The 14,466-nt window shown below is 37.0% G+C and overlaps 1 protein-coding gene across 1 annotated transcript in view; it reads right to left on the reverse strand.

The window, feature by feature from the left end:
* Positions 1-14,466, reverse strand: part of LOC106883773 (protein broad-minded) — a 264,423-nt gene that overhangs the window by 147,846 nt on the left and 102,111 nt on the right. Inside the window, exons 7-9 of the mRNA XM_052967655.1 lie at positions 12,846-12,921; positions 7,171-7,277; positions 3,278-3,339 (exon numbers count right to left, since the gene is read on the reverse strand). Coding sequence (XP_052823615.1) covers positions 3,278-3,339; positions 7,171-7,277; positions 12,846-12,921 — 245 coding nt within the window. The remainder of the gene's footprint in view (positions 1-3,277; positions 3,340-7,170; positions 7,278-12,845; positions 12,922-14,466) is intronic.

Genomic DNA, 14,466 nt, shown 5'->3' on the forward strand with positions numbered 1-14,466 from the left:
ATATTGTTATATATCATCATCAGCAGCAGCATTTAACATCCATCTTTCAATGCTGCCATAGGTTGGACAGTTTGACAAGGACAGATGAGTCAGAGAGTTCTGCCAGTTTCTATGTCAGGTTTGGCATGGTCTCTACAGCTGGATGACCTTCCTAATGCCAACCACTTAAAGAATGTACTGCATGCTTCTTATGAGGCACCAGCACCGGTGAGATCAAGTATCAGCAACATAAGACACCTCAACTAAGTTGGGTACAGACTGGAGGAATAAAATGATAGAGGGAGAGGAGCAGATGTCTTGCTGAAGAGGTGAATACATAGCTTGCCCACCTGGAAAAAGGAGAGGGAGAGAACAAGAGAAAGATGTGAGGTCCAGCTGCAAAATGAATATGAGACAGAATAGGATAGAAGAGGGGATGGATGTGTAGGCAAGTGAACCATGTGAAAATGATAGGGAATGAGTTGGATGCAGAGGATATAAGTTCAGTGTAGGGGGAAGTGAAGAATGTAAGGTAACACAGAAGATTGATGGAAGAGTGGGTGTAAGAAGATGAGTTGTGGGGAAAGGCTTGACAGTACCTCAGCTCTGCATAGATGGATGGGTTCTTAAATACAGTATAACACCATTCATTTCAGTACTCCATCATCTCTTAAAGGCTCAACATCTTTTGTGTGTGAGTGTGTGAGTGTGTATGTGTGTGTGTGTGAGTGTGTATGTATGTGTGTGCATGCATGTGTGTGTATACATATATACAAACCTATAAACATACATGCATATATATATATATATATATATATATATACACACATATACATACATACATATATACATACATATGCATATATGTACATACAAATGTGTCTGCATGGATGATGGTGCACTTGCATTTAATGATTCTGCAAAGAAAGAGTCTTGGAAATGCCATTATGAAAGGCTGCTAAACACACAGAATGAATGGGAGAAGGAGTGTCTGCCAATTGTTGAACCAACAAAGGAACTAGCTATCTGAATTGACAGTAGCTTAGTAGATTAGGCAATTAAGGACATAAAGACAAGGAAAGCCACTAGCCCATCAGGAATCTCCACTGAGATGATTAAAATATCAGGTGGAGCAGGATATAACTTAGTCACCTGTATAGTTAATGAGGTTGTCCATGAGTGAGTCATATGCAATGATTGGTGTAACAGCATCATAGTCAACTGCTACAAAGGCAAAGCTGACACATTAGACAGGAATAATTACAGAGGCATAAAACTGGCAGACCAGGTGATGAAAGTCATACAAAGGTCATATCTCAATTAAAGAGAGAATTAGTGTAGATGAAATGCAGTTCAGATTTGTGCCAGGTAGGAACATGACTGGTGCTAAATTCCTGGTTAGGCAACTGCAGGAGAAATATCTAGCTAAAAATAAACCCCTGCACCTGGCTTTTGTTGACATGGAGAAAGCCTTTGACAGTCTCCTGCTCCCTTATCTGGTGGTCAATACGGAAGCTAGGGATAAATGAGTGGTTGGTGAGAGCTGTACAAATCATGTACAAGGATGCTGTCTGTAAGGTGAAGGTTAGCAATGAGTATTGTGAGGAATTCAGGATACAAGTAGGGGTTCACCAAGGATCAGTCCTCAGCCCCCTCTTGTTTATCATAGTCCTCCAGGCAATAACAGAGGAATTTGAGATGGGTTGCCCCTGGGAGTTCCTCTATGTTGATAACCTTGTTCTGATAGCTGAATCAATACCAGAACTAGAAAAGAAATTTCAGGCAAGGAAGCAAGGTCTGGCTAGATCAAAAGGTTTAAGAGTTAATCTAGCAAAAACCAAAGCCTTAGTAAGTAAGAGAGCTGACAAATCACAAATCTCTTCAGATAGATGTCTCTGCTCCATCTGTAGAAAATGTGTTGGTAGTAATTCCATAAGTAACTCCTAGTGTAAGCTATAAACACATAAGAGGTGCACAGATATAATTAACACTAAAAATGACTCCCTCAAATGCCAAGGGAAAAACTAGAAGTAGTTGATAGCTTCTGTTACCTTGGTGACCAAGTTAGTTGCAGAGATGGATGCTCTAAGAGCATAGCTGCAAGAATAAGGATAGGCTGGGCATAGTTCAGAATGTTTCTACCTCTGTTGGTAACAAAGAGCATCTCCCTCAGTGTGAAAGGCAGATTGTACAATGCCTGTGTTGGAAGAGACACGCTACAAAGGCAGTGATCACTGAGGAAATGTGAAGGCTTGAAAGAAATGAAACTAGTATGCTTTGCTGGATAACAATGTTAGTGTGCATGTACAACAGAGTATAAGCATCTTGAGAGAAAAGTTGGATATAAGAGGCATCAGATGTGGTGTGCAAGAGAGACAACTACACTGGTACGGTAATGTAATGTGTATAGATAAGGACAACTGTGTAAAGAAATACAGATCTCTAACTGTGGAGAGAACCTGTGGAAGAGGTAGACCCAGGAAGACATGTGACAAGGTGATGAAGCATGATCTTTGAATGTTGGGCCTCATGGAGACAATGACAAGTGACCGAGACCTTTGGCAATATGCCGTGCTTGAGAATAGCTGTCAAGCTAAGTGAAATTGCAGTCATGGTCAATGCTAGTGTTATGTAACTGGCACCCATGCCAGTGGCATGTAAAAAGCCCCATTCGAACTTTGGGCCACATGGAGGCAGTGACAAGTGACTGAGACCTTTGGCAAGACATCGTGCTTGAGAAGACCTGTCAAACCAAGTGAGATCCTAGTCATGGCCAATGCTGGTGTTTTGTTATTGGCACATGTACTGGGTGCACATAAAAAGCACCTACTACACTCTTGGAGTGGTTGGTATTAGGAAGGGTGTCCAGCAGTAAAAACCACACCAAATCAGATTGAAACCTGGTGCAGCTCCCCAGTTTACCAGTTTTCAGTCAAATCATCCAACCCATGCCAGCATGGAAAACGGACATTAAATGATGATGATGATGATATATATACACACATGTATATATATTTGTATATATAGATATGTGTATATTTGTGTGTGTGTGTGTATGTGTGTGTGTGTGTGTGTGTGTGTGTGTGTGTGTGTGTGTGTGTGTGTGTGTGTGTGTGTGTGTGTGTGTGTATATATAGTTTTGTACCATAGTATATTCCCATGTACTTAGTCCTGCATCACTTCATTTATGAGAATCTGATACCCCTCACTGATTATAGCAACAAGTTGTTCACTACATCCACCAGCTGTAACAGTATACCTTTGATAGCTGAACTAATACATATATTTTAGTACTCACTTTTCAGAATATCGCATCCAGTATTTTGGAACCTCCAATTGAAACTTGTGCATTAAACGAAACTGCAATATAAACATGAAATAGTTTTATGCTGTGGCAACAATTAATTTGATTAAACGATAAAGATATTTATGTGATGTTCTAAAGCTAAATATATAATTTGAAATGACAGACACACATTTAGCTTTCTTTTGTTGATAATGAAGTAATAACAAATACCAAAATATCAGAGGGAAAAATGCTCTTGTTACTGATAACTCTGTTAGACTCTTTGCCCACTGGTGATACTCTTTTCACTTTTTCAGAAATTTCACATTGCTTTCCTTCTCAAGCCTACCAAGCTGGTAGACCTGAGGTTGTTATGCAAACCATATTGTAGAATTTATGTCACTCAAGACTTAAATAGTAAATAAAGCACTAATTTTCCTGCAAATTTTCTTGCAAGAGGGTATATGAACGAACAAGTCTGACAGAGTATTAACTTTCAAGTGAGTTGAATGATCATGATGATGATGATCATCATCATTTTATGTCCATAATACAATTCTATATTTCTAAGATGAGGAATTTATTTATATGTATATACTGCTTGTATTAGTGAGACTGGTGTCCTCATCTTGATTGTTGCTTTCACTATGTTTCAGCCATTCAATGCTCCACCCTTCTTCAGGTGTCTTGTGTTGAACTCAGTTGTATTGGAATTTCAAACCTAACCCTCTATTTCAAAGGTTCTCAACCATTTTTTATCTATGGCACTCTTTGATTACTATTTCATTCTGGTGGATCCCCATAACCACTCAATACAGTTTTATAGAATCTTCTTTCAAAATTCCTATATTGTTCTTCACACATTAACTTGTGCAGATTGAACTATGTCAAATGTTAAAGAAAGCAAAATCTTTTCAAGGAACCTTAAAATGCTATTATGGATCCCCAATTTACTATTTTGTTGCATGGACCTCCACCTCCCCCTATCTTATATGGACCCTGGTTGAGAATCACTGCTTTATTTGGTTCACAAGGATACACTGATGTCATTCTGCTCTCTGCATCTCATGCAATTTCTTTTTGTTTTTTTGTTTTGCTTCAGTTGATTTTTTGTGAATTACTTCAGTGCCTTGTCTGGGACTGAACTCAGAATGGGTATAGCATAGTAAATAAAAACGTTGCAGTCACCAAGGGATTCTGAGTTCAATCCCCAGTAAGGCACTAAGGTAATTCACAAAAAAAATCAACTGAAGCAAAAAAAAAGAAGTTACAAAACACAGAGAGTGGTATGAGAACAATGTACCTCTGTAGATCAAATAAAAGGTTAGGTTTGAAATTCCAATAAAACAACTGAGTTCAACATTAGACACTTGAAGGAGGCTGGAGCATACAACAACCAAAATGTAGTGAAAGCAACAATCAAAATGGGAACACCAGTCCGACTAACATAAACAGTATATATAGTTTAACATCCATGTTCCATGCTGGCATGGGTTGGACAGTTTGATAGCATCTGATGAGTTTAAGGATTGCATCATGCTCCAGTGTCTGCTTTGGCTTGGTTTCTACAGTTGGATGCCTTTCCTAATACCACTCACTTTACAGTGTGAACTGGGTGCCATTTTAGTGCTACCAGCACTATTGATGTTGCCATGTGACTTGCAAGACCACAAACCCTGAAGGAAGTGGGGAGTTGGCTTTATGTTAGGGAATGAGTAATAGAGGAGTAGTGGTGATGGGGGAAGAGCAAAGCAGGCTCTTGTAGAAGAACTGCATGGTTAGTAGGGGAGGGAAAGAACAAGAGCTGTGAATGATATATGTGTATGTGTGTGAGAGAGAGAGAGAATGTCAGCAGAGAGAGAGAAAGAGAGAGAGATATCACAATGTCAAGCAGTAAGCTGAATACAATTCTTGCTTCCTCTGGAAGATAAATCCATCAAGTGGATTTCCTTGGAGTGTGTTCCAGTTAACTTGAGTTGGTCCACAGCTGGGTTTGAACAGAGAATTAATTAGTTAAGAATAAACTATTATACCTGGAATTTGATGATCTAGAGAAAGCCATCGATAGGGTGTCCCACTGTGTGATATGGTGAGCTCTATGGAGGCTAGGGAATAGACAAGTGATTAGTGAAAGCTGTACAGGCCATGTACAAAGACACTGTCAGTAAGGTGAGAGTTAACCATGAGCACAGTGAAGAATTTGGTGTACAGGTAGGGGTTCATCAAAGTTCAGTCCTTAGTCCCCTTTTTTTATTATTGTCCTCCAGGCCATAACAGAAAATCAAGACCGGCAGCCCTTGAGAACTACTATATACTGATGATCTTGCCCTCATAGCAGATTCCATATCAGAGCTAGAAGAGAAATTCCAGGTGTGGAAGAAAAACCTGGAATCTAAGGCCCTTAAGGTTAGCTTAGCAGAGACTAAGGTCCTAGTAAGTAAGAAAACTGACAGGACACTCCCCCACTCAAGTAGGTGGCCCTGTTCAATTTCTAGGAAAGGTGTAGGCAGGAACTCCATATGGTGTACCCAGTGTAAGCTATGGACACATAAGAGGTGTGGTGGATTAATAGGAAGGTTATCAAAGAAAAAGGTTTTCATATGTGAAAGACGCATAGGGTCTATAAAAACTTTAGAGACTCAGTAAATTGATTCTCTCAAATGCCCTGGTGGCTCATTAGAGGTAGTAAATAATTTCTGCTATTTAGGGGACCAAATTAGTAGTGGAGGAGGATGCGCAGAGAGTGTGACAGCTAGAACAAGAATAGGACGGAGGAAATTCAGTGAGCTGTTACCTTTGTTGGCCATGAAAGGTTTTTCTCTTTAAGTGAAAGGAAGGTTGTGTGATGCATGTATACGGACAGCAATTTTACATGGTAGTGAGATGTGGGCCCTGAATGCAGAGGACATGTAAAGGTTAGAAAGGAACGAGGTTAGTATGTTCCATTAGATGTGTAATGTAAGTGTACACATTCGACAGAGTGCTAGTGTTTTGAGAAAGAATTTAAGCGTAAGAGGAACTGGTTGCTGTGTGCAAGAGAGAAGACTGCACTGGTTTGGTCATGTGATGCAGATGGATGACAACAGCTCCATTAATTAGTGCTGATCTCTCAAAGTGGATGAAATACATGGAAGAGGGAGACCCAGGAAGACATGGGATGAAGAACTGAAGAATGACCTCAGGATGCTGAACTTTTCAGGCAAGATGACAAAGAACCGAGATGCCTGATACCTTGCTGTATTCAAGAAGGCCCATACTCCACAGCAGGAGTGTTAAGACTGAGCCCTCTGGTGGTGTAAAACACCTGTGCTAGTGCCATGTAAAAGTGCCTGTGTGGCACCATATAAGAGAGCCCATGCAGTGCCATGTAAAAGCACTCAGCACACTCTGTAAAATAGTTGGTTGGTTGGTTGGTGTTAGGGAAGGTATCTAGCTGTGGAAACCATGGCAAATCGGACTGGAGTCTGATGCAGTTCCCCAGGTTGCCAGCTCTGGTCAAACAGTCCAACCCATGGACAATGGACATCAAATGATGATGATGATGATGAAAAGTAACCTGCTCATTACAGCAATTAGTTGTATGTAGTCATGATACCTATTGACATGTAGTAAGTAGATTGAGCCACTGAAAGTTAAGAAGTTGATCCCTGACATAACAGAGTGTTGGAGATGTGATCCGAAATGCTGTTTATTAGGTTTGTAGATCAACATTCCATCCATTGAACTATGTCGTCTCTGATAATCAGGAAACAATTAATTAGGATATAGTAATCCATGATCACTACCCACCCCACACACGTCTACACAAATCATAAAACAACAAAATCAATATTCTAAAAATTAAATCAAAGGATTAATGGAGATTTATTCTAAATGACAACACAGTTGATATAAAAGAAACTAACCATTTTAAAAATTTTTACCATTTCTGGTGCCATGACATTTAAACCATTTTGTAGTGATATCGATGGATGATCCTCATGTGATAGAATTTGGAATATCAAAGACTCCACTGTGAAAATACAGCACAACATTAACATATTTTTAGGTAACATGCTCTTAATTTTAATACATAGAGCAAAATCTGATATAAATAGGTAAAAGACATTTCCATAAATTAGAAATTTATTGACTATAAAATCCAATACTTTTTTCCCTGAAGACAAAATTTAGCCAATTTTATTGAGGAATATATTATTATTGGAAGATTTAGTGTTCATGAGAAAAATAAAAATAAAAAAAAACTTTTTCGCTTTTTTCAGAAGTGAACCAGTCACCTCTTATTCGATCATCTACAGTAGGATAGAATGCATTGGTTGGTAAATTAGTAGTCATAGTGTGTTAGTAAGAGATGGTCTGCCTAGCAGTTGGATGGCTTTTCTTTAGATGCAATGTAGAATGTTTTTTTTTTATCTTTTACTTGTTTTAGTCATTTGACGGTGGCCATGCTGGAGCACCACCTTGAAGGGTTTTAGGCAAACAAATCGACACCAGGAATGATTTTCCTAAGCCCAGTACTTATTCTATCAGTCTCTTTTGTCAAACTGCTAAATTACCAGGATGTAAACACACCAACACTGGTTGTCAAGGAGTGGTGGGGAACAAACACTGACACAGATACATACTGTCATGGTCAAAAGTTTGGAACATAAGTCTGAAAATTAGAGTATTTATATTAAATACCCCCAAATATATACATTGTATATATTTGAATTGAATTTTACTGGGGTATAACAATTTTAATTTTAAAAAAACTGTTCCAGACTTTTGGCTATGACTGTACACACACACACACACAAACACACACACACACACACACACACAAACACACACACACACACACACACAAGCACACACACAAGGTTTTTGGTCAGCCTGAGGCTATTTTGGTTGACCTGAGGCAATAGTAGAAGACACTTGCCCAAGGTGCCATGCAGTGGGACTAAGTCCAGTATAATGTGATTGGGATGCAGGCTTCTTACCATTCAGCCACACCTGTTTATGTGTGTAGAAGCTGCATTTGTGAGAGGCTATTTTATGTGAGGTACATTTAGGTCTTGTAGAGTGTTGGAAGCTGAAGTACATTTTGGTTGAAGGAGGAGAAGTCTAATTCAGAATTGCAGTTTTGGCTATAAACCTGTAGTTGCAATCAAATGTTGGATGGTTTGGTATTTGTAATGAGTTCCAGGGTTTAGTATACTATGTTATTGTTGACTAATGTAGTCCAGTGTGCTGTTCCTGACATGTAGGACAGGATATTATTCTTGACTAAGAGGAATGTAGGACAGTGCATTGATGTAATGAATGTGTCCTGGTGCTCCTGAATGAAATTGTCACAACCTTATTCAAGGATGTTATTGGGGTTTCTATTAACAGAAATACTGTGATGGGATGACTAAGATGACATGGATGTATGAAAGATTCAAAGTTGGCACCATCTGTCTAGATGCACATATATTCACTTAAAGTTAAGAGCAAGCAGTTTGTTGATGTAGAGAAGAAGCATACAAGATTTAAACCTTTAGCATTTACCAAGGCTATATTTAGTCCAAATATTCTGGTTTATGTTCAAATTAGCCAGATCTGGCCTCTCACACCAACCCTACACAATTGTTCTAAAAATAAATAGTTACATCATCAAAATTTCAAAGCTACAACATAATGCATGATTAATTGAAAACAATCTGTATGAATAAACATATTTGACAAAATGATTTGAATGCTATGGAGCTGTGGGTTAAGCAGAGCCCCATAAAAATGTGATTGAGCAGAAAGCTTCTCATTTCAGAGTTGAGAGATGATAGAAAATCTGTCAAGCAATTTTGTCAAGAAGTTCTCATGGTGGATATAGTCAACAGCTTTACTGAATATACTGTTTTTGTTTCAGTTCTCAGGATGAAAAACTAGTAGTATGTAATATAAGAAAGCTAATCCTCTACTGTATGTGGTTTTTAGAGGACTGGTACTAGTGATTAATGTGTAGGGGAAGGGACATGAAGGTATAAGGTACGTATAGGGTAGTTCTCATTTATGGCTTATTTCATCATCTTTTAGAATATCAAAAGCAAACTGCAATATATGACCACAAACAAATAAATACATTATAGATAAACAGTACTATGAGATAATGATGGCTCAGTGGTTAGAGCATCGGGCTCACAATTATGTGGTAGTGTGTTCAATTCCTGGACCGGGTTGTGTGTTGTGTTCTTGAGCAAGACACTTTATTTCAGTTGTGATGTCACTGGTGCCAAGCTGTATCGACCTTTGCCTTTCCCTTCAAAAACATTGGTGTCATGGAGAGGGGAGGCTAGTCTTCCATAAACAACCTTGCCTGAACATGTGTCTTGGAGGGTAACTTTCTAGGCACAATCCCATGGTTGTTCATGACCAAAGGGGGGGGGTGTCTTTATCCTTTTTTACTATGAGATACTAAAATATATTCTAATTACATACATTGAAGAGTTAGTTAAATAATTTTAACCCTTTAGAGCTTTCAAATTTCTCTGTCAAATGTAATGCTTATTTATTTACATTGATATGAATTAGTCATACATTACTTTGTAACTTTGAAATTTCAATGACATTATTGCTTATATTCAGAATAGCATTGTAGGGGAAGTGCGAGAGGCTGGATCTGGCCACTTTGAAGATACAACAAAGTTGAATATTTTGGCTGTATATGGCTGGTTTAATTGCTAAAAGGTTAATATTCAAAATGAATGATCAGAAAGGAACAACTTCTAACTAATTTAGATGAAGCCATATATACAAATTCACTAAGATACTAAGAAATTAAGAAAATACTAAGATTAAGAAAATTTTGGCTCTTATACTAAATGAGGAATGTGCTAACTTATCATATTGTGTTTTAAAAGATATATTGTAGATATTTTGCAGGGTAAAATCTAAAATCTCTCTGAAGAATTATCACATTTGTTGAACGAATAACCAATAGACTCTAGAAATGATATGTTGAGCGTATGTGGGAACGGCTCTAATATTTGGCTGTTTTCTGTTTACAATAATGAAACAGTTGTGAATTAAGCAAAATAATGACAGGAACAAAAAAATCTAAGCAGCTTCTAACTTCATATAAATATGTATTAGAAATATTCTCATCATATAATTTCCTATACATTGTTCTATACTCACAATACATACATACATACATACATAAAATACAATCCTAAAGTTACTCAGTGTGTGTACGTGAGTGTATGTGTATGTGTGTGTGTGTGTATAATTCTAAACTGACTATATATATATATATATATATATAATACAATTCTAAACTTACTGTGTGTGTGTATGTGAGTGTGTGTGTGTATATATATATATACACTTCATAGCCAAAAAGACTAAACTCACTGTATGTATGTGTGTGTGCATATAATTATATATATATATATATATATATATATATATATATATATATATATATATATATATATATATATATATATACTCTCACAATATCTATATATATATTATACATACATATTCATTGCTATTCTTTACACAGAATATATACATATAATGTGGAGGAAGAAAGAGGTGGAGGAGGAATGAATCACATTATTGATTGAACAGAAGAAAAAAAAAAGAAAACACAAGAAAAACCCAAAGATAAATGTTGTTAGTGGAAGTTTACATAGTTCTACATTAAAATTCCAGCAGATATTCTATTGAGTTTTCTAGCAGAACATCGGTATCTTTTGAAGTGGAACCATTAATCAATGATAAAACATAAACTCAAATCTTAAAATCTTGATTACTAAAGAACAGGAGTAAATAATGGACCAGGGATTGGGGTTGGGGGAGGGGATGACAAAAGTAAGAGGAGAGAAAAGTAAATAATAATGATAATAATAATAATGATAATAAAAATAATAATGATAATGATGATGTTGATAATAAATAAGAAGATAAAAAAGGAAAGCCAGGTTAATTCTATCTGTATATATACAAAGCGAAAGAGAGGAAAGTAGTTGAGTATGAAGGGGGGGGGGAGATGGAGGGGCGGAGAGAAGACCAAATAAAGAAAAAGAAAGAAAGCAATAGGAAAAGAACTCTAAGGAAGGGTATGTGTGTGTGCATGTGTATGTGCATGTGTGTATCTGTGTGTGTATGTGTATTGTATGTGTGCATTGTGTGTGTGTGTGTGTGTGTGTGTGTGCATGTACTGTGTGCATATGTGTGTGAGTATGTATGTGTAGGTAGGTGCTGAGTGTATTGTGGCAGGCAGTGTGTCTTTTGAGTGTGTGTGTGTGTGTGTGTGTGTTGTGTGTGAATGTATGTACATATGTGTATGTGCATGCATAAGTGTGTGTGTCTGTGTGCATGTGTGTGTGAGTGTATGTATTTGTATTGTATGTGCATATGTGTATGCGTCTGTGAGCGATTGTGTGTGTATTTGTATTGTCTGTCTTTTGTGTGTGAGCTTCTAGGTGTGTATGTGTGTAGTGTACATGTATGTGTTTATATGTGTGTGTGTGTATATGTGTGTGTGTGTTGTGCATGTCCCCTTCCAAATGATGATGTCAGCATGGCACCTAATCACTAGATGCGGAAGAAATCCTTGACATATGGAATTAACCAAAACAAAATTGAATTTCATTTAAATTAATTGAAAGTGAAAATTTTCATTAACAGTAAATAACAAAATTTAAACAAAGACAACAAACACAGAAGAAGAAAAAAAAATACACAAATAGCATTTAACAACATAAATTACATAGACAACAATGGCATTAACAGCAAGAGGAATGAGACATGCATAAAAGCAACAACACCAATAGTGCAATTGTGTGCATACTGCCACACCAATAGCACAAACAACAACAACCACAGGAACAATAATAACACAAACAACACACATAACAATCCTCATTAGTGGAGAAGTTCTAAGAAACAAAAGACAATGGTATAATTAACTACCACAACTGCTGCTGCTGCTGCTGCTGCTGCCACCACCACCACTACCATTACTACTACAGCAACATAAATTGCAACTGTAGGTAGTAGAAGAGATTTCACAGCAGCAGCAATGTGCCCATTTGATCTGCTAAAAAGAACAGCCAGATTTCCTTCAACATTACACCCTACTGCTTTAAAAATAGAGGGGCACATTGAATGATGTCACTGTAGATGTAGGTGTTCTTGATCAGAGCCTGTTTGAGTTTTGGGGGAAATAACAACAAAAATAACCACTGCCAACACCATCATCATCATCATCACAAAGACAACCATAATGACATTACAAAAGCATTAATGAGAAAACAATATCAACAGCTAAAACAACATTTGTTTCAAAGACAGACACAAAACAAAGGAGCAGTCAATGAAATCAACCCTCCAATATTTTACTGGTATTGTATTGGTAGCAGAAAGTCGAGAGATAAATTCACTCTTAATTTTGGGAATGATATTTAGAAAAGATGAAAAAAATTGTGACTGGGTATTTTGTTTGTTAAGCAACCACCTTTGCTGCATCACAGTTCAAACCAGAAATAACAATAACAATAAACACAAATAAGAAACCACATTAGTATGAAGTGCATAAAAATGTCTTATTTACCAAGTAAGTTGTAAATTTCTTTAGTGTGAGGGTTCATATTGTTGAAAGCATGTGAAATGAACTTTAAACTGAGAGCCTAGGAAAGAGAAAGAAATAAAATGATTAGGAACTGGCATGGAATATGTAAGTTGGCAAAATTATTGATATTAAGAACTCTTTGACAAACTACCTTTAGGCTTCTGAAAAGTAAAGATTTCAGTTGAATAAAGACTTTTAATTTTGGCAACAAACCAACAATTTTTGAGGATCCAAAATAGATTAAATTTGTCACAGTATATTATTGGGACCTCATGATCAAAGTACTTTGTCTAGCACTCTACAAATTATTCTATGCTGTCTCTTCAGTTTTACTTGAATAATGGTTTCAAATTTTGGAACAAGACCAAGTTCAGGGAAGAGAATAAGTTGATTACATCAACCCCAGGGCTCAACTGGTACTTATTTTATGGACCCCAAAAGGATGAAAGGCAAAGTCAACCTAGGTGGAATTTGAACTCAGAACATAAAGACAGACAAAATGTATTTTGCCCAATGTACTAACAATCTGACCAGTTCACCTCCTTAGTTCTACTTGAAATAATGTGAACTAGAATTGATGCAAAATCTCTTACAAATTGGATGTGTTTTTTGAATAGCCTCTGACCACCTCCTCCTCCATGAACCACTCCTACTCACCAAACTGAGATTCACCACTAATTAAGTCTCCTCTCCTGTTTACCATTCACTGCATTCACTTATATCATCACCTTTTACAGTCTGTTGTTCTCCTTACACTCTCACAAACTTAGCCACCCGCCACTCCAGTTCTTCTGTCCCTATCTTCCTCATATTCACCTTCTGTACTTTGAAGGTATGTCCTGGTACCTTATCACCGTCATTAGTTTTTTCTCTTTCCAGCTGGGTTAGCCTTGCATGTCCTCTACAGCAAGACTTCTGTTCCTATCCTTCTATCATACTCTTGCCTCTCAACACTTGGCATAAAACCACCTCCTTCAATACTTCACTTCCAGTCAGTCAAGGTATTTGGTCTTGTGAGTTACCCGGTGACCTTATTAATGCTGGTGACACAAAAAAAAAAGCACCTGATATACTCTGGAAAGTGGTTGGTGTTAGGAAAGGTATCCAGTCATTGAAACTATGCCAAAGCAGACAGTGGAGCTCATATCAGCATGGAAGACATGTTAAATGATGTTGATACAAAGTGTAGTCTTTACACATTGGATGTAATTGCACACAAATATATAGTGCAGCCCCTTATAGTCTGGTTATGGTTACACAGCGAAAAATCTTTTATGATAAGAAGGATGAATGATGACTATATGTTGTATCTATGGTCAAGACAACTATTATTAGCTCTTTCAGCCTATATGTAAATGGGTACAGCGGTCAGTTATATCTAAAATGCTAAGTACAACTGACCATTGTAATTAAGAGATCTCTACAATCTGCTTTCTTTGATAATATATATTAATATATCAAAATATGTCCTTCATGAGACATATATTAATTTATTTTAATCTATCGATATATCTTAGATCAGATATATATCAATTTACATACTAATTGGTATATAGCCTTGATGAGATACATATCAATATATATATATATATATATATATATA

The sequence above is a fragment of the Octopus bimaculoides genome, chromosome 4, assembly GCF_001194135.2.
Source record: "Octopus bimaculoides isolate UCB-OBI-ISO-001 chromosome 4, ASM119413v2, whole genome shotgun sequence".
Lineage (NCBI taxonomy): Eukaryota > Metazoa > Mollusca > Cephalopoda > Octopoda > Octopodidae > Octopus > Octopus bimaculoides.